The sequence below is a fragment of the Mesoplodon densirostris genome, chromosome 7 (genome assembly GCF_025265405.1).
Source record: "Mesoplodon densirostris isolate mMesDen1 chromosome 7, mMesDen1 primary haplotype, whole genome shotgun sequence".
Taxonomy (NCBI): domain Eukaryota; kingdom Metazoa; phylum Chordata; class Mammalia; order Artiodactyla; family Ziphiidae; genus Mesoplodon; species Mesoplodon densirostris.
In genome coordinates, this window is record NC_082667.1 from 10347129 (window position 1) to 10369997 (window position 22869).

Sequence of the window (22869 nt, forward strand, 5' to 3'; positions counted from 1 at the left end):
TGAATAGTTATTTTTAAAGAAATTTAATAAATGAGAAATAAGTATTTTTTATTTATCTACAAATGCACCATTTCTGGTGCTTTTCATTCCTTTGTTTAAATCTCAGTTTCTACCTTACTTCATTTTCTTTGACCTGAAGAACTTGCTTTAACATTTAATTTCTTGTAGTGCAGGTCTACTGGTGAATTCTCTCAGCCTTTTTGTCTGAAAATATGTTTTTTGCCTTCATTTTAAAAAAATAGAGCAGTTTTAGTGTCACAGCAAAATTGAGCGAAAAGTACAAAGAATTCCCATATACCCTTGGAACCACCCCTCAACCCCACCCCCACCATCACAGGCCTTTGTTTTTCAAGAATATTTTCACTGGACATAAGTTCCCAGATTAACAGCATTTTTTCATTGTCTTCTGATAGCATTATTTCTGGTGAAAAATCAGTGATCATTTTTATTGTTGTTCACCTATTTGTAATGTATATTTCTCCTCCAGGTACTTTCACGATTTACTCTTTTTCATCTTTAGTAATTTGACTGCTGTGCCTAGGTATGACTTTCTTTGCATTTTTTTTTTCCTGTTTGTGGTTCACTGAGATTCTAGGATCTAATGAATAGATATTTTTCTTCAAATTTGGAAGCATTTTTGGCCACTATTTCTTTAAATTATTTTTTTCTACCCTAGTCTTTTTCTCCTCTTAGTCTAGGACTGCAATTATACACGTGTTAGACCATCTGATATTATCCAGTAGCCATTGCTCTTTTTCCTTTTTCCAGCCTTTTTTCCCCCTCTGTGAGCATTACTCTGGATAATTCTTATGTTCCTATCTTCAATTTCACTGATCTTTCCTTCTCTAGTTTCCAGTGTGCTATTAATTCCACCTGGTGAATTTATATTCCAGATGCTACATTTTTCATATCTAGAATTTCCATTTCTGTCCATCAGCAGATGAATGGATAAGGAAGATATGGTACATATATACAATGGAATACTACTCAGCCATAAAAAAGAACAAAATAATGCCTTTTGCAGCAACATGGATGCAAGTTGAGATTAACATACTAAGTGAAGTAAATCAGAAAGAGAAAGATAAATACCATATGATATCACTTATATGTGAAATCTAAAATATGACACAAATGAACTTACCTACAAAACAGAAACATACAGACATATAGAACAGACTTGTGGTTCCCAAGGCAAAGGGGGGGCGGGTGGGGAAAGAATGTAATGGGAGGCTGGTGTTAATAGATGCAAACAATTATATATAGAATGGATAAACAACAAGGTCCTACTGTATAGCACAGGGAACTATATTCAATATCCTGTGATAAACCATAATGGAAAAGAATATGAAAAAGAATGTATATATGTGTATAACCAAATCACTTGGCTGTACAGCAGAAATTAACACAACATTGTAAATCAACTATACTTCAATTTTAAAAAAATAGAATTTCCATTTCTTTTTTTACTGTTTCTATTTCTTTAGTGAGCTTTTCCATCTCTTACCCAGTATGTTAATCTTTTCCTTTAAATCCTTAAGTATATTTAGAATAGCTGTTTAAAATTACCTGTCTGCTCTTTCAACATTTGTCATCTATGGGTAAATTTCTATTGCTTTTCTTTTTTTTCACTCTGCTTATGGGTTACATTTTCCTAATTTTTTTTCATGTCTAGCAATTCTACGTTTTATGTTGGACATTGTGAATGCTAAATTTTTTGAGTGTCAGGATTTTGTTGCTTTCCTTTAAAGGATGTTTTGTCTTGTTCTGGCAAAGTTAATTTACTGGCAGATAGGTTGTTCTTTTTATGGTTTATTTTTAAGCTTTATTGGAAAGGTCTACGGTGATACATAGTCCAGGGCTAGAGTAGCCCTACTCCTAATGCATGGCCTTTCTGGGGTCTCAAATGAATGCTCAGAGTATTTAATGATGTCTCTTGATTTCACCTAATAGGAACTCCTATGTTTCCCAGTGCTGTGAGACCCAGTAGCTGTTCTCTGCCAGGCCTGTGAGGTCTCACCCTAAACATACTTACGTCTTTAGTGTTTGGCTAAAGACTTAAGAAGATCCATATGCAAATTTCTGGAGCTCCTTTTCTGTACACCCTTTTGTCTAATACTCCGAACTACAATTCCCAGCTGCCTCAACAGCTTCAAATGTTAAATTAGGGACTTCCCTGGTGGCCCAGTGGTTAAGAATCTGCCTGCCAATGCAGGGGACCCGGGTTTGAGCTCTGGTCCAGGAAGATCCCACATGCCATGGAGCAACTAAGCCTGTGTGCCACAACTACTGAGCCTGCGATCTAGAGCCTGCGAGCCACAACTACTGAAGCCTGCAGGCCTAGAGCCCATGCTCTGCAACAAGAGAAGCCACCGCAACGAAAAGCCTGCGCACCACAACGAAGAGTAGACCCCACTCGCCACAACTAGAGAAAGCCACGCGCAGCAACGAAGACCCAATGAAGCCAAAAAAAAAAAAAAAAAAAAAAAAGTTAAATTAACCTCTGCTGTTTTCTCCTTGAATTTCACCTTATTACAGCACCAGAAAGTGCCATCAGGCAGAAAGCCAGCAATATAGTGAGGTTCACTTTGTATGCCTCTTTTTTACTTGGGGAATCATACTGCCGATTGTGCAATGGCCAAAAACAGTCACTTCATGTATTTTTTTCAGTTTTATAATTGTTTATGGTGGGAGGGACACACAGTGTGTTCAAATACCATATTTATGTAATTTGTTCCCTACTTAAACAGATATTTAGGTGGTTCTAAATGATAGTACAGCATAATGATCAAGTGTGCAGCTCTGGGTTAAATTCTCAGCTCTGTTACTTACTTGCTGTGGTTCCTTGGGGAAGTTGCCAGCTAATTACCCCACTTGCAAAATGGAATATAATAATAAAAACCACTTCATAAAGTTGCTCTGTGAAGTATATGAGATACTGTCTTGGAACACAGTGAGTACTCAAAGATGTTAGCTGTTATTATTCCATATTTTTCCTATTACAAAAAATGCTACAATCAGGAATTCCCTGGCAGTCCAGTGGTTAAGACTCTGTGCTTCTACTGCAGGGGGCACAGTTTCGATCCCTGGTTGGGAAACTAAGATCCCACATGCCACACAGCACAACCACCCCCCCACAAAAAAAAGCTACAGTAAACACTCTGGAGGATATTTATTTGCATTCTTATGCAAGTCTATCTATCTCTGGAATTCTTGGGTCTATGAATATATGCCTTTTATAATTTGATAGATATTGCCAAATGCTTTCAAAAAAAAAAAAAGGGGCTTCCCTGGTGGCACAGTGGTTGAGAGTCCGCCTGCCGATGCAGGGGACACAGGTTTGTGCCCCGGTCAGGGAAGATCCCACATGCTGCGGAGCGGCTGGGCCCATGAGCCATGGCTGCTGAGCCTGCGTGTCCAGAGCCTGTGCTCCGCAACGGGAGAGGCCACAACAGTGAGAGGCCTGCGTACTGCAAAAATAAATAAATAAATAAAAGACACTGCACTGATTTACCATACCACAACCTGTTTTTCCAAACTCTCACCAAGGTTAAGAGATATGGCCAAACCTCTAAATTTTGGCAATCTGATATATGAAAAGTGCAGTCTCCCTCCTTTTAAATTATGGGACGAATTCTGGGCATCCTCTTATGTTTATTGGCTCTCTATACATTTTATCCTATGACCTCCTGTTGGTATCACCTCATTTGGGTTTTTTTTTCTTATTGATTTTATCCATTCATCCAATTAATTGTATTGAGTACATATTAGGCATACAACAGTGAACAAGACAAGTCTCATCCTTATGAAGCTTATAGTTCAGCCAGGGAGACAGAAAATTAGCAAAGAAAGAATAAAATAATTACAATTCCCGTGAGAAGAAAACAAAGAGGATGTTAAAATCGTGAGTAAGCAGCAGTAGGGAGACTCTTCCGTAGAAAGAGTGGTAGTCATGGAAAGAATATTTAAAGAAATGAACTTTAAGTTGGGAACAGATGGTTGAGAAGGAGCGAGTCATGGAAGGATCCGTGGATCACATGTGAAGCAGAAGCAACAGCCATATGCAAAAGCTCTAATTCAAGAATGAATTTAGCATGTTTCAGGAACAGGAAGGCCACTGTGGCCATAGTATCCTTGGTGAGGGGAAAAGAGCCACCAGATGAGAGTGGAGATGTAGGCAGGGCCCACAGGAATACGAATTTTATTTCCAGTGCTATGGGAAACCATTGACAGGTTTTAAGCAGGAAACTGACATGATCTTAAATTCTCAAAGACCACTCTAGCTGTTCTGTGATTGGATAGGAGGGAGTCAAATCTGGATAAAGCCAGGAAGGCTAGTGAGGAGAGTAATGCAGGAATCTGAGCAAGTGACAATAGCTGGGATAGAGTGGAGACACTGGAGAATGAGGAAAGGGAGGACATTTATGCTATTTTTGGAGGTATAACTGGCAGGACTTGGTAATGAATCAACCACGGCAGCTCATTGGAGAGTGAAGCTTCAGAAATGACTCCCCGGTCTTTAGCTTGTGCCGCTGAGTGAACACAGCTTTTTTTTTTTTTTTTTCTGTACGCGGGCCTCTCACCGTAGTGGCTTCTCCCATTGCGGAGCACAGGCTCCGGACGCACAGGCTCAGCGGCCATGGCTCACGGGCCTAGCCGCTCCACGGCATGTGGGATCTTCCCGGACCGGGGCACGAACCCGTGTCCCCTGCATCAGCAGGCGGACTCTCAACCACTGCGCCACCAGGGAAGCCCCTGAACAGAGCATTTTTAACGATGGAGAAGACAGCAGAAGGGGAGGTTTGAGAGGTGAAGTGGGAGATGGCAAGTTCAGGCTTGGACATGCTAATCCAGATACGATGGTAAGACATCCTAATGGAAGTGGCCACAAGGCATGAGCTACATGAGTTAGAAGCTCAAAAGAGTGATCTGGACTAACCACATAAATTTAATGGCAAATGCTCTTTGTGTTTTCACTGTGAAGCCTGAGGGTAATTAAATGTAATGATGTGAACCTTTAGAGTTTTGCAATCTAAAATGATTTAGCTGTTAATTAGACTTCCTGTGGTGATCATTTTACAATACATAGAAATTTCAAATCATTATGTTGTATACCTGAAACTAACATATGTTGTACGTCAATTATTTTTAAAAAAGAGCAACAGGTTAGAAATTTTTTAAAAATGACTTAGCAATGAAAATATCTTGCACTTATCTCAGGCCTCTCTCTCAAAAATTCAATGCACATCATCAAATCAGAATGGCTGATAAAAATAAGGAAGCAGGGACTTCCCTGGCGCAGTAGTTAAGACTCCGTACTCCCAATGCAGCAGGCCCGGGTTTGATCCCTGGTCAGGAAACTAGATCCCACATGCGTGCTGCAAGTAAGAGTTCACATGCCACAACTAAGGAGTCCGCAAGCCACAACTAAGGAGCCTGCGAGCTGCAACTAAGGAGCCCACCTGCTGCAACTAAGACCTGCCTCAACCAAAGAAAGAAAGTAGAAGAAAAGTGTGCTGCAGTCTGGAGCCCTCCCCCCACAGTTAGGCACCCTTCTTTACCACGGCAGAATTGAAACCCAGCAAGGGCTCAGGCGCCCGTGGCACAGAAAGCCCAACTCTGACAGCGGGAATTTGCAGCAAAGTAAGGATTTACTGCAGGGCACCAAGCAAGGGAATGGGAGACAAGCCTCAGATGTATTCTAACTTGGTCTTTGAGTGAGGGGTTTTTTTTAAAGGGGGAAGAACAAAGAGGCTGGGATTAATCATCATCTTGTGAGATTTCTATGGCATTTCTTAAACATAGTTTCAGAAACCAGGATGTCTCTGGTTTACGATTCTCTGGCCAAGTGGTCCATGGCTCAGGGATCTGTTAGCTCATATTGCCCTGGAGAAACTACTGAGTTTGTATGTTTAATGATGATATTTAGAATAGCAATTTCAGTGCCTTAATGATGTTATCAACAATAGTAATTTTAGTCATCTGACTCTGGTTGATGACTGTTCAGTTAGCACAGGACTGAGGTGAGAGGGGACAAGAAAGGGAATAGGTTTTTGATAAAGAGATTAATCATAAACTCGGTAAGGGAACTCGGTTTTAGGGGGACTCAGTTTCAGAATTACTTGGCCACACGTTTACAAAAACTCTAATCTCCTCAGTCCTTAAAAAGATAGGTCAGATGCCATGGTACCTGGGGAAGGGGTTTCTCTTTTCCAAGGTCCCATATTCAGCCTTTCTGGATTGGGACTCTAGTTTTGGTCCAGTAAATAAGTGATGTGATTAGCACACTGTCTGGCACATTGGAAGTGCTCGATGACTCCCTGCTATTTTTTTTTTTTTTTTTTTTGCGGTACGCGGGCCTCTCACAGCTGTGGCCTCTCCCGTTGCGGAGCACAGGCTCCGGACGCGCAGGCTCAGCGGCCATGGCTCACAGGCCCAGCTGCTCCGCGGCATGTGGGATCTTCCCAGACCGGGGCACGAACCCGTGTCCCCTGCATCGGCAGGCGGACTCTCAACCACTGCGCCACCAGGGAAGCCCCTCCCTGCTATTATTAACATTAGAAGAAAGGGCCCTGGGGCCTAAGAAGCAGAGGTTCTAGGTTCATTTCCTGGCTGCAAATAACAAAAAAGGAATTCTAATTAGTGTAAGGAAAAAAAGAAATTTACTGGCTCACCTAGCCTGGAGGACTAGCCAGATAGGTCACAGAACTAAACAGCTTCAGAAACCAGGGCCTCTGGAAGCAGCAATTCGACACGATATTTGTCTCTGCTCTTCCTTCCCTGTTGGCCTGCTTCTCTCTTACTGCAGAAAGGTCGTCTCCATGGGACAGAAAAAAATGGCTGCACCTGCTAAGCAACCCCAGCAGAAAGAATGTTTCCCCAGCCCCTGCTTCCTGCACTAATCCCCCAGGAATGGCTCGACTGGGCTTGAGGTCACATTCTGACCCTTGGGCCAATTACAGTTGTCAGAGGAAAGAGACATTCTGCTTGGCTAGGCCTAGGTCACAAATGCAGCCGTGGATCTGGGCTTTGGGGAAGAGTGTCTGTTCCTTCTTGTGGGAAGTCACAGGTCAAAAGCAATCACAGGCCACATGAGTATTCCTGCTCCATCAGTTACTGCCTGATGTTAAGTCTCACAGCCTCTCAGTTTCCTCATGATAAAATGGAGACTGTAGCTTCTGACTTATCTTACTCAATTTTTTTTTTGTTTAAATAATGAAGATCAAAGGACACAAGTTGTATGAAAAAAACGTACACATACTATCTTAGCGAACGATATTGATCAGGCCAAGCTACTTTAACTAAGTACACTAGATAACAATTTAATTTGCAGCCAAAGTTGTTAACTATTAAAAAAATTCAAGAATTTTCAACAATAAAAATGGCATAAACTTAATAAGGCTGTCAAATTCAGTTGCCTTAAATGACAGGAAACTATTGGGTAGTCTACCTAAGATTATCTAGTCTATCTAAGGAGTTGTTATCAAAAGCATCATCTCTAGGTGAATGTCGACCAGAGATATGGGATCTTGAGTAACATTTTCATCAAAAAAGGCAGGAACTGCTAGTGCTGGAAGGAATCTGGCCTCTTTACTTTAGATATGGAATCTGTGACCAGAGAGGCTAACATGGCATCCAACATTGCACAGCAGCCGGTGGAGCAGCAGGACTTCCCCAGGTCTCTCAAATACCAATCCTTATTCTTCCCATTCTATCACATTGCCTCCCTTTGTGGTTACATCCTGCTGGAACTTGATAGAGTCTTCTCTAACTCTGAAATGCATTTAGAACAGAACTTGCTTGTAGGTTGACAGTACAATTATTTGGATAGAATGTGGGGGATTGAGAGACTCCCAGGAGAGACCCCAAGTAGTGGTGCTTCATTCCTGAATGTTTAGAGCTCACAGTATTGGCGGGGAGGCAATTGGCCAGGGAGCAGCAGATCAGCATTCATTCCTTTCTTGTTCTGGTGTCAGCAGCTGCAGTGAAACTAAACAACCCACAGTAAATGCTCAGGAAACCAACTTTGCTGAGAAGCAATGTGTCAACACATAACAGAAGCCTAAAAATGTTCTTACTTAGTGCATTAATTACACACATAGAACTTAGCCTAAGAAAATGCTCATAAATATAACTAATATCTATGTTTAAAATTTTTTCAGCACTGCAATTTTTTTTTGGCCGCGCTGCTCAGCTTGAGGGATCTTAGTTCCCCAAGCAGGGATTGAACCTGGGCCCTAGGCAGTGAAAGCACGGAGTTCTAACCACTGGACCGTCAGGGAATTCCCCTTTTTGCTTTATTTTAAATAGAGATCCTTTGTACTGTAAATTTGCATTAGAAGAGCAGCAAAAAGCTGACATCAATGGCTGGGGCAGTGCAGACCAATTTCCTGGGGAAATCCGAAGGTCTGGGGCTTACCTGTTCAGGCCTGCCTTCTCCCATTTTATAGAGGCGGGTCTAAGGACCTGGAAGGAAGAAGGTGCCCAGAGAAGCAAAGACAGCAACACTGACACTGCCACCTCTTTTTGGAACCAGGGAGGACTTATATCAAGCACGTTCATTGAACCCACTGTTTAGGAACTCCTGCAGAGAGGAAATAAAAGGTATAAATGAGTCCTAGGGTAAATTCCAGCCCCAGATGTCCTATTTTTAAATGTGTGGCTCCCACGCTTTGGATCTCAGTCACCTTATCCGTTAAATAGTAGGTTTAGCGTACTGGTCTGTAAGGTGTCTATCCTCTATACAACAAAAAGAAGACAACTGTCTTAAGGAAATCCCACGAGTTCATCCTTCACGAGCCCCTTGTCCCCCACCTCCTGTGTTACACACCGTGAAGTTGTTCAGCAAAGCCTTTATTTAAGTGGAAAATTGGCTGTCTAGAGGGGCAGCTGCATGGACCACCATTCCTGAGCAAGGTGCAGTTGCCTGCATCTTAACTGGAGCTTCCCCTTGGGAACTTGGGAAGTCCCTTCCCCATTCTGAACCTCAATTTTCATATCTCAAGAAATGAGGGATTTGGGTTGAATGGATGAAGGTCCTTTTCTACCAGAAATCTGGCTGTATTTCTCCTAGTCTCCTGACTCCCAGGGGCAAAGACCCTAGTTCAAGTGCATGGAATAAAGCTTGGCCTCCTTTCCCCTGGCTGCAGAATCCCATTAGTATAATCAGAGGAGAGACAGCAGAGCTACAGGCTGGTTCGAAGCTCAGTCCTGCCACTCACTGTGTGATAAAATACTTAACCTCTCAGTGGCTCAATTTCTCCATCTGTAAGTGAGGTTCCTACCTCAAAGAGTTCTTATGAGGATTAAATGAGTTAATGTTTGCAAAGCACTAAAAACAGTGCCTGGCACGTAGTGCTTTGTAAAGTGTTTTTTGAATAAATAAAATTTAGTATGTGAACTGAATATCTTCATAACTCTAACAGCTTCTTGACTCCCCCTCCCCCCTGGCCCCAGCCTCTGTGTTCACCCCTTCCTAAAGCTCAGAGCTCTGAACCCCTAATCTCTCTACTTAAAGGCCTCCTATGGCTCCCAGGTTCCTCCAGGATGGAGCATTGATGCCTCAGCTGGAAGACCCAGGCTCTTCACACAGGGCCTCCCAGAGGTCCAGAGATGCTAGGCCACTTCCTTTTATTTAAGGATCCCAGTTAATTGAAAAAAAATAAAAATAAAAACAAACAAGCAAAAAAAGGCACACAGAATTACGAAAATTGTGGGGCATTTTTAATGTTATACTGAGCAAAGTCAAGCGTTAACCACTCCCACACCGCAGCGCAGGCAAACCGTAATTACGCTGTTTCAAGATAATTGCCAAGGATTCTCAGGCTCTTAACTTCCAGCCGCACAACTCGTGGAGCGGCGTGGTGAGGAGGCGGGAGTTCATCAGGTGGATCTCTGGAGGGTCAGCGTCGGGAGACTGGCGAGGACGGCCCAAACCCAAAGACGAGGCCCCTGGGACAACCCCTCACCACACCCCCTCACCAAACCCCTCAATCTCCAACGCCGCGGGCCCGGCAGGCCTCCCAGGCCGCGAGGCCGGCCCTCCATGCACCCACTCACCCGGCTCGGCCGAGCCCACCCTACCCTAGTAGCCCAGGGCGCCCGCGCACCCGGTGCCGCCGCCCCGCGAGCCGGGCCCCGCACCCAGGAGCCTCCACAAGAACCGTTATCTTGCCCGCGGCGCCCCCTGTGAGCTTCAGGCGTGAGTCGGAGAGTGGGGTCCGGCGGCGACCCCCGCAAAGAGCCCGCGAGGAGGCGCGCGTCCCCGCTCTCGGCCGGGCTGCCACGACCCTCCTGCAGCGCCCGCCCGCGCGGGGCCGGAGGGAAGGCGGGGACTCGGTCCCCGCGCCACGCGGCTCGACCAATAGAAGCGCGCGCAGCGGGGCTCGGCGCCGACCACCTCGGTTGCTGAAAACCCGACGCGCGGGCGGCGGGTTCTAGGCGGGCGCCAGCGGACCGGCTCCCAGAGCACTCGAGGCCGGTGCGCGGTACCCCGCGGGTCCCGTGCGCGCGCCTGACCTCCCTTGCCCAGTCGGCGCGCGGCATCGCCCGGCCCCGATGGCCCCCGAGACCCCGGCCCAGGGGCCTACCCCGCGCTACTTCACCTGGGACGAGGTGGCGCAGCGCTCGGGACGCGACAAAGAGCGGTGGCTCGTGATTGACCGGAAGGTGTACAACATCAGCGAGTTCACGCGCCAGCACCCCGGGGGCTCCCGGGTCATCAGCCACTACGCGGGGCAGGACGCCACGGTAAGCGCTGCCAGTCCAGGGAACGGGAGGAGGCGGGGCCGGGCGGTCGGAGCCTGGGGCTCAGCGCGCGAGACAAGAGATTTGGCACTCAGGGCCGAACACTCTAATTCGGGGAAAAGCCGGGAGGCGCAGGAGCGTACCGGTTGCCAGGTGATTGGGTGTGCTGCGAATAGGGGATGCAAGGGCAGGAGAGAGGCTGCGAAAAGTGGAGTCTGGGGAGTAGGTAGGGAGGGAGGGAGGCCGGCAACGTGCACGCACAAACAAAGGGCCGCGCCATCGGTCCGTGCGCTCCGTCTGCTGCCCGGAGTCTGCGTTCTCCAGGCGTGGGCAGTCCCCGGAGCAGGGGTAGGAGGGAGGACAGCGGGGATGTGGAACCCCCGGACGGCGGCACTGCCGACACCAAGGGAGGAGGGGTCAGTGGCAGGGAGAGGGATCAAGTCTTGACCTGTCTTGGTGGCTGGGAGGGAAGTGCAGACCCGTCTGGGCCGAGCATGCCGGACTAGACTGGCGAGCGTGAGCAGGGCAGAGAACGAGGGAACCACACTCGGGGATTTTCCTGAGGGGGGAAGCCACCTAGTGTCCGCTGCCTTAGGAACCCCTGCACAGGGTGAAGACCGGAGGCTAGGGAAGGGGCAGCACCGGCCAGAGAGGGCTAGCGCCTGCTCGTGCACAAAAAAAGAGTGGGAGCAGCGTGCTGAAGGTGTGTGTGGGGGGGGTTGGGGGGCGGGGGGCGGCTGCATCAGCATACACTTAGCGAGGGCCCTGGAACAGTCCTGGAATCCTGTGGGGAGGTCACTCAGCCTCAGGCCAGCAGCTGTTTGCAGTCCTGGGCTGTAGGCCCGGTGCTGGGTCGCATCCCTCCTCCCTCAGGCCTCACTGCGGGCCAGCGCGCGTCCCAGCCCCGATTCTGTTGCTTCCCTCTCTAGACAACCTGCTCTCGGAACTAAAGCACCTAGCACTTCCCTTCTGGGTTTGAGAGCTGGGAGACCACTCCTTGGGACCCAAAGTTTGGAGCGTTCGCTTCGCCGTGTCCCCTCCCCCTATATCCTTCCCCCATCCTTCGCCTAGCGGCGTGACCCCTTCCACTGTCCCCAGCTTTCTCCCTGACATCTCGGAGCGCGCCTCGGGCCACTAGGGTTCCCGTGATGTGGCGGTGCAGCGTAACGCGGTAAGGACCCGCCGCTCCCTCCGACGCGGCTGGCCTGGGAGTCGAGGCCTGAGCCTGTGCTCCTCTCCGGAGTGACCACTGGGGAGCTCAGGCAGTGGCCGAAGGCGAAGGTGTGGACTGGCGCATGCGTAGACGGAGCAGGCTTCCTGCAGTGTGATTTAGGGCCGGGGCCGGCCGCAGCGGAGACCGCGATTGGTCCGGATGTGTGGTGCCACCGGCCGCCGGCTCCGCCCCGGCTCCCTCCGCCTCCAAGCTTGTGGCTTTGGGCCTGGGGCTGTCTGACCTAAAGGACATTAATCTCGTTAATCTAGTCACTGAGGACCCCACCTTGCGTAACCAAAATTAGTGCCCTAAGGCAGGGGGTGTTCAGAGTGGGAAGGGAAATATGGAACCCCAACCAGAACAGCAGCGGAGGGAAGGGGGAGAAATGCAAAAGTGCTCCAGTTGGACACAGGGAGTCTCCCTCAGCACATTTCATGAGACACCTAGAGGAAAGGCCGGCCCAGGCAGGTCTTTCTGTGGTCGCCCTACCCGTGCTTCCTACTCCTTGGCATGGTACCCTTCTTCCTAGAACACAGTTGTTGGGTGATCCTGAGCTGTGGACACCGGGGACAGGTCTGAGCACTCTCAAAGGGCAGCTGCCTGGAGGGGGGTGGGGTCTGTTTGAACTTGGGTGCAGCCTCCTTGCTGGATCAGGAGGATGGTCTTTGGTGTGAGCCCTCCACAGGTCTCGGGGGGCCGGGCTGACTTCCTCACTGTTCTGCCTTCTCCCCAAACTTGCAGGATCCCTTTGTGGCGTTCCACATCAACAAGGGCCTTGTGAGGAAGTATATGAACTCTCTCCTGATTGGAGAACTGTCTCCGGAGCAGCCCAGCTTTGAGCCCACTAAGAATGTGAGACCCCGTTTGCTGTTTGGAGGTCCTGCAGTTGTTGAGGGGCAAAGGGTAGAAGGAAGGCCTAGATATGGTCACAGGTGACCACAGTCAGTAGTTCTTGGGAATGTCGAGATCCTTGCTTCTTCTGCGTAGTCATTGGGTGGCAGGGCTTTGGAACCTGTGGTTCTCACAAGGCCACCACCACCATCCCCATCCTCAACATGAGACCTATCGACCGAGCCCTTATTCTGTGCCAAGCATAACATCATATAATCCACACACAGTTACAGATGAGAAAACTGAGTCTCAGAGAGGTTAAGCAACTCGGCCAAGGATCACACCACTGCTAAGTGGCACAGCAGTGGCTTGAATGAATTCTGTTTAACTCCAGAGACCACATGCTCTTAGACTTGATCCCATAGCACCTCCTGTCATCCTTCCTCAGCATTGTGGTATCTTTACCTAGGACCGTTGGCTTCCCTTAGCTACCTTGGTGGGAGGGCCTTGAGCTTAAGAGGGTCCTTGGCTCCAGTGCTGGGTTGCATCTGGGGAGAATAACACCCATCTCCACTCTTCTACAGAAGGAGCTGACTGAGGAGTTCCGGGAGCTGCAGGCCACGGTGGAGCGGGTGGGGCTCATGAAGGCGAACCCCGTCTTCTTCCTGCTGTACCTGCTGCACATCCTGCTGCTGGATGTCGTTGCCTGGCTCACTCTTCGGCTCTTTGGGACATCCTTCCTGCCCTTCCTCCTCTGTGCAGTGCTGCTCAGCACAGTTCAGGTGAGAGCCCTGGGCTTGTCAGGAACACAGCCAGCTCAGCTTCCGTGGGGAATATTCTTTGTACCCCTCGGGAGGCCAAGGAGCCCTCTGTCCAGGGCAGAGCTGAGGATGTGCGGGAGAGTTGGTGCAGAAAGAGCACACATTCCGTTGTCTGTGGCTTTCATCTGCTCGTCTTCACCACACGTGCACCTTCATTTCTCCCACGGCCTCTCCAGCCGCTTCTCCCAGGGCTCCCTTCTTCCCGTGGCATTTCTCCTCTGAAACTTCATGTTCACAGTCCAGGTGTGCCAAGAACCAAGATTCTGGTTTCTCAGCTGGGGCCCTAATACCTGGCTGTCAGAACCCATCAGTTAAGCCTTCCACTTTCCTGAGTTTGTCACTTTGTCCTGTTCTGTAGTTTGGATGTTCAGTCCATCGGAAGTCACCGAACTCCAGAGCTGGGGACACTGAGGAACAGGGAAGGGGTAGTGATTTGCCCTAGCTCCCATGTGAGTCAGTGGCGGAGCCAGAAGCAGGACCCAGGCTTCCTGACTCCTCTCCTGATGTGCTCAGTTAGGCCAGCACAGGAAGGATGAGGGAGAGGCCGAGTCAGTTGAGACAGATGTGGGGCTGGTGGGCTGCTCTCAGTGCTAGCCTTTCTCACCCAGGCCCAGGCTGGCTGGCTGCAGCATGACTTTGGACACCTGTCCGTCTTCAGCACCTCTACATGGAACCACCTGCTACATCATTTCGTGATTGGCCACCTGAAGGTCAACGGGACGGGGAGGGGCTCTCTGAAACTCCAGTCAACAGGGGGCTGCCTGGGGGAGGGGGGGCACCAGGCTTCCATACTCATGCCCCGCTTTTCTGTAGGGGGCCCCTGCCAGTTGGTGGAACCACCTGCACTTCCAGCACCATGCCAAGCCCAACTGCTTCCGCAAAGACCCGGACATCAACATGCACCCCTTCTTCTTTGCCTTGGGGAAGATCCTCTCTGTGGAGGTGAGCAGAGGTATCGGTGAAGGTCTCGGAGAATGGGAGCCAGGCAGCACACAGGGCTTGCAGGGAAGTGCTCACAATGCTGTCAGTGTGGGCAAGACATTGGGGGCCGGGCTGACTAGCTGTTTGGAAGTTGTGGGACGCCACAGGCAGTAAGCAGGCTGCCCAGGACACTCACCTGTCCTCCCTCATGAGTTCAAGTCAGCAAATAGCTGTTGCAGAAAGGTACCCCACGCTGCTAAGGACCCAAAGATGACCAGATTGCTGTGCAAACCCTGCTCGGCCTTGAAGGTGATGGATGGCCCTCCTTGCAGGTGCTTTTTAGACACTCCCACCCCAGGCAGTCAGCCCCCTGCACTTTGTAATCCTCTCTCTTACACAACAGCTACACTGGCTTACTCTTCTCTGATGCCCATTATCTAGAATATTCATTCACTGAGTAATTCTTCCCACCCGCCTGATCCTAGCCTGACTTTCAGGGTGGTCAGCACTGGGTTTGAGTTGTCATCTGAGGGTGTGAGCAACCATTATAATGTAGCTGCTAAAGCCTGGGGGTGGGTGGAGATCTGGTGAGCCTTTAGTGAGCGTAAAGCGATGGACGGCTCTGAGTGGCCAGGGGAGTTCTTTAAAAAGTTAATTTAGGGCTTCCCTGGTGGCGCAGTAGTTGAGAGTCCGCCTGCCGATGCATGGGACACGGGTTCGTGCCCCGGTCCGGGAAGATCCCACATGCTGTGGAGCGGCTGGGCCCATGAGCCATGGCCACTGAGCCTGCGCGTCCGGAGCCTGTGCTCCGCAACGGGAGAGGCCACAACAGTGAGAGGCCCGCGTACCGCAAAAAAAAAAAAAAAAAAAAAAGTTAATTTAAAACCCTTTGACCCAAAACATTAATAAATAAATAAATAAATAAAATAAAACCCTTTGTCCCGAGGCTCTAGGCTATAGTCAGAGTTGTGCCAGGTCCCCCTCCCCCACTTCATGGCACATTGTAACATTTCAACACGCCAGGAATTAAACTGTTGTTAAATACACTTCAGTTCCAGGCATGAGTTCAAGATAGCCTGGCTCTCCTCCCCTCTCCGGCCATGAGGAGACCTGGGGGCAGGCTCTGGCAGCACTGTCTGTCCTAGCACCGGGAGCCCCTAGCTTGAGGCTTGCCACAAGGTCCTAATTTTCCCACTTCCTAAATAGGGACTTACTTGGTTTGCTCCATGCCCAACACTGTGCAAATGACGAACCAGCCTCAGCCTCCCGTGGCTCCCGTGGCGCCTTAGAGGGTTATTTACTGGGCAGAGCGTGAGGCTCTGGTAGCACTGCTGGTGTCACTAGAAGATTTTTTTAAAAAAGAGCTGAGGGCTTCCCTGGTGGTGCAGTGGTTGGGAGTCCGCCTGCCGATGCAGGGGACAGGGGTTCGTGCCCCGGTCCGGGAAGATCCCACATGCCGCGGAGCAGCTGGGCCCGTGAGCCATGGCCGCTGAGCCTGCGCGTCCGGAGCCTGTGCTCCGCAACGGGAGAGGCCACAACAGTGAGAGGCCCGTGTACCGGGGGAAAAAAAAAAAAGAAGATGGGAGTCTTTAAGTGGAAGAGAGTCTTCTCACACCACTGCCTCTGTTGCTTCTTGGTACTAAGGTTTTTAGGAAACTCCTATCTGCAGACACTAAAAATAGAGAATGCTCTGGGAAAAAAATAACTTTTTTTTTTTTTGCCTGGTTATGAGGCTGAGGTTAGGCTGTTAGGAAATGCGTGGGCTACAGGCTGCTGGGCACTTGGTTCAGCCTCACTGGGTCCAGTTTGACTGAGCACTGATCCCTGGGCTGACCCAGTAGCATCCGCCCCAGTGCCTCCCAACTCTCCTGGACAAGGAGGTGCAGGGGACACTTCACCCGAAATACCACCTTTCTGGCCTCCAAGAGTTGAAACACAGGGGGGCAGTTATCAGGGTTGTAATGGCCATTACAATCCTAATTTGATTGCCATTCGAAGAGGCAGCCAGCGGACAGGGCTCCCTTCCCTAAGAGTCCCAAAATAAGGAGGTCAGAGTTCTGCCTACACACCCCACCAAACAAGACAGATGCTCCTCTTCCGGCTTCCCCTGCCTCAGTTAATGTTGCTCGGGATGGGATGAACTTCACCCCCACCTCCAGGTCATCAGCAAGGCTTGCTGCCTCCAGAACATATCCCAGTCCATGGACTTCTCCTTCTCCTCTGCCTCCCATCCCCGGGTCTGGTCCATCTCAGGTCTAGATTATTGTTCCAGCCTTCTCACTGGTCTCCCTTCAACTCTACCTGCCCTCTACAGTTCATTCCCCCACCTCTAGCCAGAGTGAGCCTTTAAAGCGCAAAGCAGATAGTGCTACCTGCTGAAAGCCGTCCCGGGCTTCCCATCCCCACTGGAATAAAATCTGATGCGGCCGTCCCTAGTTTTCTGGCTTTATCAACTATTCTCCTCTGTTATATTCCCAGCCACACTGGCCTTCTTTCTGTCCCTTGAACGTCCCAAACCTTTGTTCCCTCTGCTTTAAATGCTCTTCCCCCGAATGTCTGCGTTGCTGGCTCCTTCTCACCATTCAGGTCTCAGTTCTGATGTCAGGGCCCCAGGAGGCCATATATAGTACTACCCTAGCCAAAACGCCGCCTACCTCACTTCCTGTCATATTTTCCTGTTTTTAATCTGTAATTACCTTGAGCTCTGTCTACAAATTTATCACCAGCTTCCTCTCCTCAGATGATAAGCTCCACGAGGGTAGGAATTTCGTGTTATTCATCTCTGTATCCTCACACCTAGAACAATGCCGGGCACATTGATGCTCAATAAATAAATTGTTGAATGAATCACTTAATGGAGAAAGGCTTCATTTAGCAGAAGTGCCTGGCACAGGATAAGGTATCAGTAAATGTCCTGTCAAAACAGTAGATGGACTCATGAAAGAAGGGTGAGCTGGCATTCTGCTCTGGGGTAGAGTCCCTCCTGTGCCCTGTGGTCGTCTGGTGGCCAGAACTAACCAGGACACGAGGAACAGAAGGAGCCATGACTTGAAAATGAGTGCAGAGGGCTTCCCTGGTGGCACAGTGATTGAGAGTCCGCCTGCCGATGCAGGGGACACGGGTTCGTGCCCCGGTCCGGGAAGATCCCACATGCTGCAGAGCAGCTGGCCCCGTGAGCCATGGCCACTGAGCCAGCTCGTCCAGACCCTGTGCTCCGCAACGGGAGAGGCCACTACAGTGAGAGGCCCGTGTACCGCAAAAAAAAAAAAAAAAAAAAAAAGAAAATGAGCGCAGAGCTTCACTGTCATGGTTGTGAGAGCTCCCGCTAGGGGACCCGGACTGACTGGCTAGCCTGGCAGCCCCAGCCTGTCTCTATGGCCGCTCAGCTTACAAAATCACCACCAGCCGCGGGGGAAAACCTTGCCAGAGCCTTCAGATTGCCAAGCTGATTTTGGTAATCTTTCCACAAATATTTGCCAAACTGTGCTTAGCTTTCAAGGGATTTTATAAAGCTCATGTTGACACTTGAAGAGACCGAAATATTTGGAGAAGGTCAGGGACTGGATGTAGAGGGGATCCTGGCCCGTGTAAGGGTAAAAATTGTTGTCTGTGGAGACCCTGGTGTCAAGAGTACCAGATGGAGAAAGGAAGGGGGGGAGGTGGAGGGGCCTGGAAACCTGATAAGGGCGTCTCGGGCTGAGCACGAGGAGTACTGAGGACCTGCAGGCTCCGTTGTGCCCAGGCCTTGTGTGGGTGTGGGTGTGGGTGTGGGCCAGGGCCACCGAGCTGCGTCCACGGTGTGGCGCGCTTGGCAAATCCAGCAGCCTGGCCTTCACGCGCCAGGAGCTGGAGGTAAGGCTGGGCTTGTTGGAGCTTTCCATAGCGCCAGCAAGCTGCCGGCCCCCGCAGGAGGCCTCGGCTCCTGAGCAGGGAGAAGCCAAGGTCACAAAGGGAGGGGAATGGGTGACTGGCCTGTGGGTGCTGATGTGTGTTCGCTTTCCTTCACAGCTTGGGAAACAGAAGAAAAAGTACATGCCATACAACCACCAGCACAGATACTTCTTCCTGAGTGAGTGTCCTCATCCAGCCCCGGGGGGCGGGGGTTGGGATGCTGCCCCGGGACTGCGGTACTTGAAGTGAAGGCTGGAGGAAGTTCTCCACCTGGAACAGGGTGCCCCCTGCAAGGGGGCAGTCTACCTTCTCAAGGGGCAAAGGCAAGAGTTAGGCTAATGTTTGGTCAAAGGTCACTTGTGTTGGGGGCAAACTAGTTCCTCCAGCCCCACCCTGGCTTCCACAAGGGAACTGAATGGTGGCGGGCCATCCCGACTAAGCCTGAAACCTCACTTTAAATCTTGTCAAACAGGCCAGGGCCAAGGTGACGCAGTGGGACACAGTTTAACACCCAGAAGGACAAAGGTAGATAGACTAGCAATGGGAGGATTGGACCTGAAGAGGGAGCTGGGGAGAAAACATCGCGGTGGTTGTCCTAAGCTCTTTCTGAAGACTGTTGTGTATATTCCCTGCTTTAAAAATCTCCATAATGTCTAAAATTTTTTAAACCCTTTTAAAAATTCAAATTTCTAAAGGGAAAGGAGAGGATGAGTCCATTGATCCCATTTTCGTTCAAAGGAATTTATCTTAACTGCCTGTTACTCCATCCCTGTGGAGAAAGGGGGATGGGATAGAAAGGTGGAGCAGAAACGTCCAGAAAAAAGGTTAGAATACATGGCACGTCAGGATAGAAGAGCCATGTGTGGGCATTGTAATGCTGGGCTTATAGGTAACAACAGGGCCCTGCAGAGAAGGGACACAGAAGGAAACCGACGAGCACATAGGACAGGACCCACATCAACTCCCAGTTCTAAGAGAAGCTCCTCCACCCCTCTCCACAGCCGACCTCCAGGCTGCTTCAGGTTGGGTGGCACAAGCTTGTTTCCCTAGTCCAGGGAAGAGAGCTTTCAGCCTGTGAAGGATCAGCAGGGTTCCCCCCACTCAACACACACCCTTTCCTGCTCCCGTCCCTTCATCTGCATGGTGGAGCAGCCAGGAGCACAGGGCAGATGATTGCAAGGACAGGCGTAGGGCCAGGAGGATGAGCAGTACCTTTTTAAAGGCACAGGGGCAGAGCAGGTTCTGTGCGTGGAGCTTGTCTCCCCAGCTGTCCTTTTCCATGGAAGAGAATGCCACGTTCCCCGCACCTCACCCTCTCAGCATCCACTGGGAGATTCTGCTTTCTTCAGACTTGCACTCATGCCCACCTTCAGCACCTTTCGGGTCCAGTGGATTGAGGACTGCCGAGGCAGCTGGAGGGGCAACAGGAGGAGATGCCAGAGGGGCAGCCCTGTGCTGGAGGCCATCTGTCCAGCACCAACTGGCCCTTTAGTGACCCTTTAGTGCTGCTCACACCTCCCCCCTTGTGTCCATTTCCTCCCCAGTTGGGCCCCCAGCCTTGCTGCCTCTCTACTTCCAGTGGTATATTTTCTATTTTGTTATCCAGAGGAAGAAGTGGGTGGTAAGTATCCGGCCCCCAGATCCCACATCCTTTGTCTCCAGTACCCTGAGGGATGGGAAGGGGGTTCTCCAGGGGAAATCCCACTGAGATTTACTCCAGGCCTAATTTAGAGCCAAGTAACAGAACTAGGTAGAGACCCTTCCTTATCTCTAGGTGAGATGATTTGGGCTCAGCAGGCAACCTGACTCCTGATGCCCTATTTAATTCAGCGAGTTATCTCCTGAGGCTATTGTGCTCGGCCTAAAGCAGGGGCCAGGCTGGGGAGGGGGAAGATGAATAAGAGATGGCACCTTCACTCAGGAAACTTCTGATGAAACAGGATGTGGTTGACACCAGACGAGGTACAGGCAGAAGGTTTGGGGATTTCGAAAGGGGCCTGACTGCATCTGGCTGGATGGGAGGCATCAGAAAAGACTTTGCAAAGTCACTTACCTAGCTGGCCTTGGAGGACAGGCAGAGGCGGGGGAGTTGGGATGGACTCTGAGCAGAGAAGCTGGGAATTAAGGGGCGAATCTGGTCACTGGACATGTGGTGGAGGACTCGGGTGTCAGGGGAGGAGGGTGGTGCAGAAAACTCATCAGCAATTTGATCAGGGCACTGGCACAGACTGAGCCACGATCCTGGAAGACTCACTTGGCAGCGTGATGAAGGAGTGAAGGATGGAGACGGGTTGGGAGGAAGTGGAGGCAGGGAGACCTGGCACCTGTGAAGGAATCAGGCAGGGAGGGCTGGGGGCGCCCCTAGGGACGGAGCGGGGCTAGAAGGTGCCGGACGGGCAGCTGAGAAAGGCTGCTGTGAGCACTCCAGTCTGAGGACCGGGGAGGATGGCTGCTCCACGCAGGGGAACAAGTGCCGTGAGAGGAGAGGTGCTTTGTGCTGTCACAGGGCTGTGCCTCTCGCTGCAGGACCTGGCCTGGATGATCAGCTTCTACGTCCGCATCTTCCTCACTTACGTGCCGCTGCTGGGACTGAAAGGCTTCCTGGGCCTTTTCTTCATGGTCAGGTAGTATTTGAATGGGGAGGAGGGAGCAGCGCAGAGATGTGTGGGAGTAACCAGTCTGGTCTGGGGGCGTTGGCTGGGGAAGGTGGCGGGGTTGGAGCAGCTTCTGAGCGAGAGTCAGAGCTCTGGGCTCTGCTTGTACTGGTTTTGTCTGGGTGCCATGTCCACCAGGTTCCTGGAAAGCAACTGGTTTGTGTGGGTGACACAGATGAACCACATCCCCATGCACATTGACTACGACAGGAACGTGGACTGGGTCTCCACCCAGGTGAGGGACAGTCACTTGGAAGACCTGGGCACAACTAATAAGAAGGGTGGGTGGGCACAGACCCAGGGTAGGGGGGTGGGCGGTGGTAACAACAGACGCTCCCAAACCTTGCCTCGTTAGCCTGAAGCTTCTCTCCTGCCACCACGTGGAGAAGGGAGTGACCAGGGACAGGCCAGCTTTGCCTGGAGAAGGCTGGGCTGGCCTTTCCATCTGGTACCCAGAGCCATGCTCCCCCGACCTTCTCCTCCAGCTCCAGGCAACATGCAATGTCCATAAGTCAGCCTTCAATGACTGGTTCAGTGGCCACCTCAACTTCCAGATTGAGCACCAGTGAGTAGAGAGGCCTGGGAAGCAGGGACCTGGGGAGGGTCCACGTAGGAGGGGGATGGGGGGCCACAGGAGCTGGGGCCACTGACTGTCCCCTGTTCTCCGTGAAGTCTTTTCCCCACGATGCCTCGACACAATTACCACAAAGTGGCTCCCCTGGTGCAGTCCCTGTGTGCCAAGCATGGCATAGAGTACCAGTCCAAGCCCCTGTTCTCAGCCTTTGCCGACATTGTCCAGTGAGTATCTGAGCCTGGGAAGAGGGCTGGGAGGGCTGGAAGGGGGCAGGGCAGTGGGGTCAGTGGTGAAGTATGGGGTGGGAGCCACAGGAAGGTGCCATCTGGAATGGAGGTCACCAAGGCCAAGGCCAGGTGCTCTGTTGGTCTTGTGGCCAGTTTGGGCCTTTGCTCTCAGTGCCATGGCCCAAGCCCTTTCTCAGAAGCAAAGGGGAGGCGAGTGCTCACGTCAAGGGGGCCTTACGTCACCTCTGGAAGGGCCTCACTGCTGCACTTCTGGCGGGTATGGCTTTGGGGCTCCTCTCCACTGTCTCCTCACCACCTGCTCCCATCTTGTCCCCTCAGCTCACTGAGAGAGTCCGGGCAGCTCTGGCTAGATGCCTATCTCCACCAATAAGAGCAGCCTCCCATCTGGAAGAAGAGCCTTGGAGCCAAAGCAGAGGGGGGGCCTGGGGACAATGCCACTACAATCCTAATATTCAGAGGGGGTGGTTTGAGGAGATAAAGGCTCTGACTCAAACCCCTCCCCTTTATCTTCTAGGCACAGATCTAAGACCCAAAGAGGGGTGCGCAAGACCCCTGGAAGGAGGGGTGGAGCTGCTGGGACAGGGATGTGAAAGTTTTGTTTCCTTTTTTGTTTAGCAGATGCAAGTGGTTGGTGGGCAAACAGGGAGTCAGGAGGGTGTTAGAATAGGAAGGGTCTACTGAACCCAGAAATCAGGAAGAGATTTAGCACTAAAATTCCACCCAGGGGACTTCCCTGGCGGTCCAGTGGTTAAAACTCCGTGCTTCCAATGCAGGGGGTGCAGGTTCAATCCCTGGTTGGGGAACGAAGACCCCATATGCCGTGCAGTTTGGCTAAAAAAAAAAAAAAAAAAAATTCCATCCAGGAAAGGGAGGAGCTCATCTTACCGGTCCACTTCTCAGTGCCTTCTCCACTCTTGCTTGTAAACCTCAGAGGTTCACAGGCTGGAGGAGGGCAGAGCAGCTGAACCTTCTG

General features: G+C 50.7%; 2 protein-coding genes across 4 annotated transcripts in view; one reads left to right on the plus strand and one right to left on the minus strand.

The window, feature by feature from the left end:
* Positions 1-10542, minus strand: part of FADS2 (fatty acid desaturase 2) — a 61032-nt gene extending 50490 nt beyond the window's left edge. The window contains exon 1 of the mRNA XM_060103942.1: positions 10081-10542. Within this exon, the coding sequence (XP_059959925.1) occupies positions 10081-10542 (462 nt within the window). The remainder of the gene's footprint in view (positions 1-10080) is intronic.
* FADS1 (fatty acid desaturase 1) lies at positions 4419-22266 on the plus strand. Of its 3 annotated transcripts, none has more exons than XM_060103948.1 (12): positions 4419-4436; positions 12698-12808; positions 13372-13569; positions 14217-14318; positions 14422-14550; positions 18538-18598; positions 19965-20041; positions 20947-21044; positions 21213-21309; positions 21560-21639; positions 21747-21872; positions 22215-22266. In XM_060103948.1, exons 1-12 carry the CDS (start codon positions 4422-4424, stop codon positions 22264-22266), a joined length of 1146 nt encoding a protein of 381 aa, XP_059959931.1. In that variant the 5' UTR covers positions 4419-4421. The 3 variants fall into 3 exon arrangements, with proteins under 3 accessions (XP_059959931.1, XP_059959930.1, XP_059959929.1); XM_060103947.1 differs by lacking the exon at positions 4419-4436 and adding an exon at positions 10540-10746; XM_060103946.1 differs by lacking the exon at positions 4419-4436 and adding an exon at positions 12391-12420.
* Positions 22267-22869: the final 603 nt, after the last annotated feature.

What these genes read in the sequence shown, in the direction of transcription:
- FADS1 (XM_060103947.1), top strand. Translation starts at nt 10,555, where the DNA reads ATGGCCCCCGAGACCCCGGCCCAGGGGCCTACCCCGCGCTACTTCACC. An exon ending in GCTTTGAGCCCACTAAGAAT is followed by an intron (nt 12,809 to 13,371) that starts GTGAGACCCCGT and finishes ACTCTTCTACAG; the next exon opens with AAGGAGCTGACTGAGGAGTT. An exon ending in TGCTGCTCAGCACAGTTCAG is followed by an intron (nt 13,570 to 14,216) that starts GTGAGAGCCCTG and finishes TTTCTCACCCAG; the next exon opens with GCCCAGGCTGGCTGGCTGCA.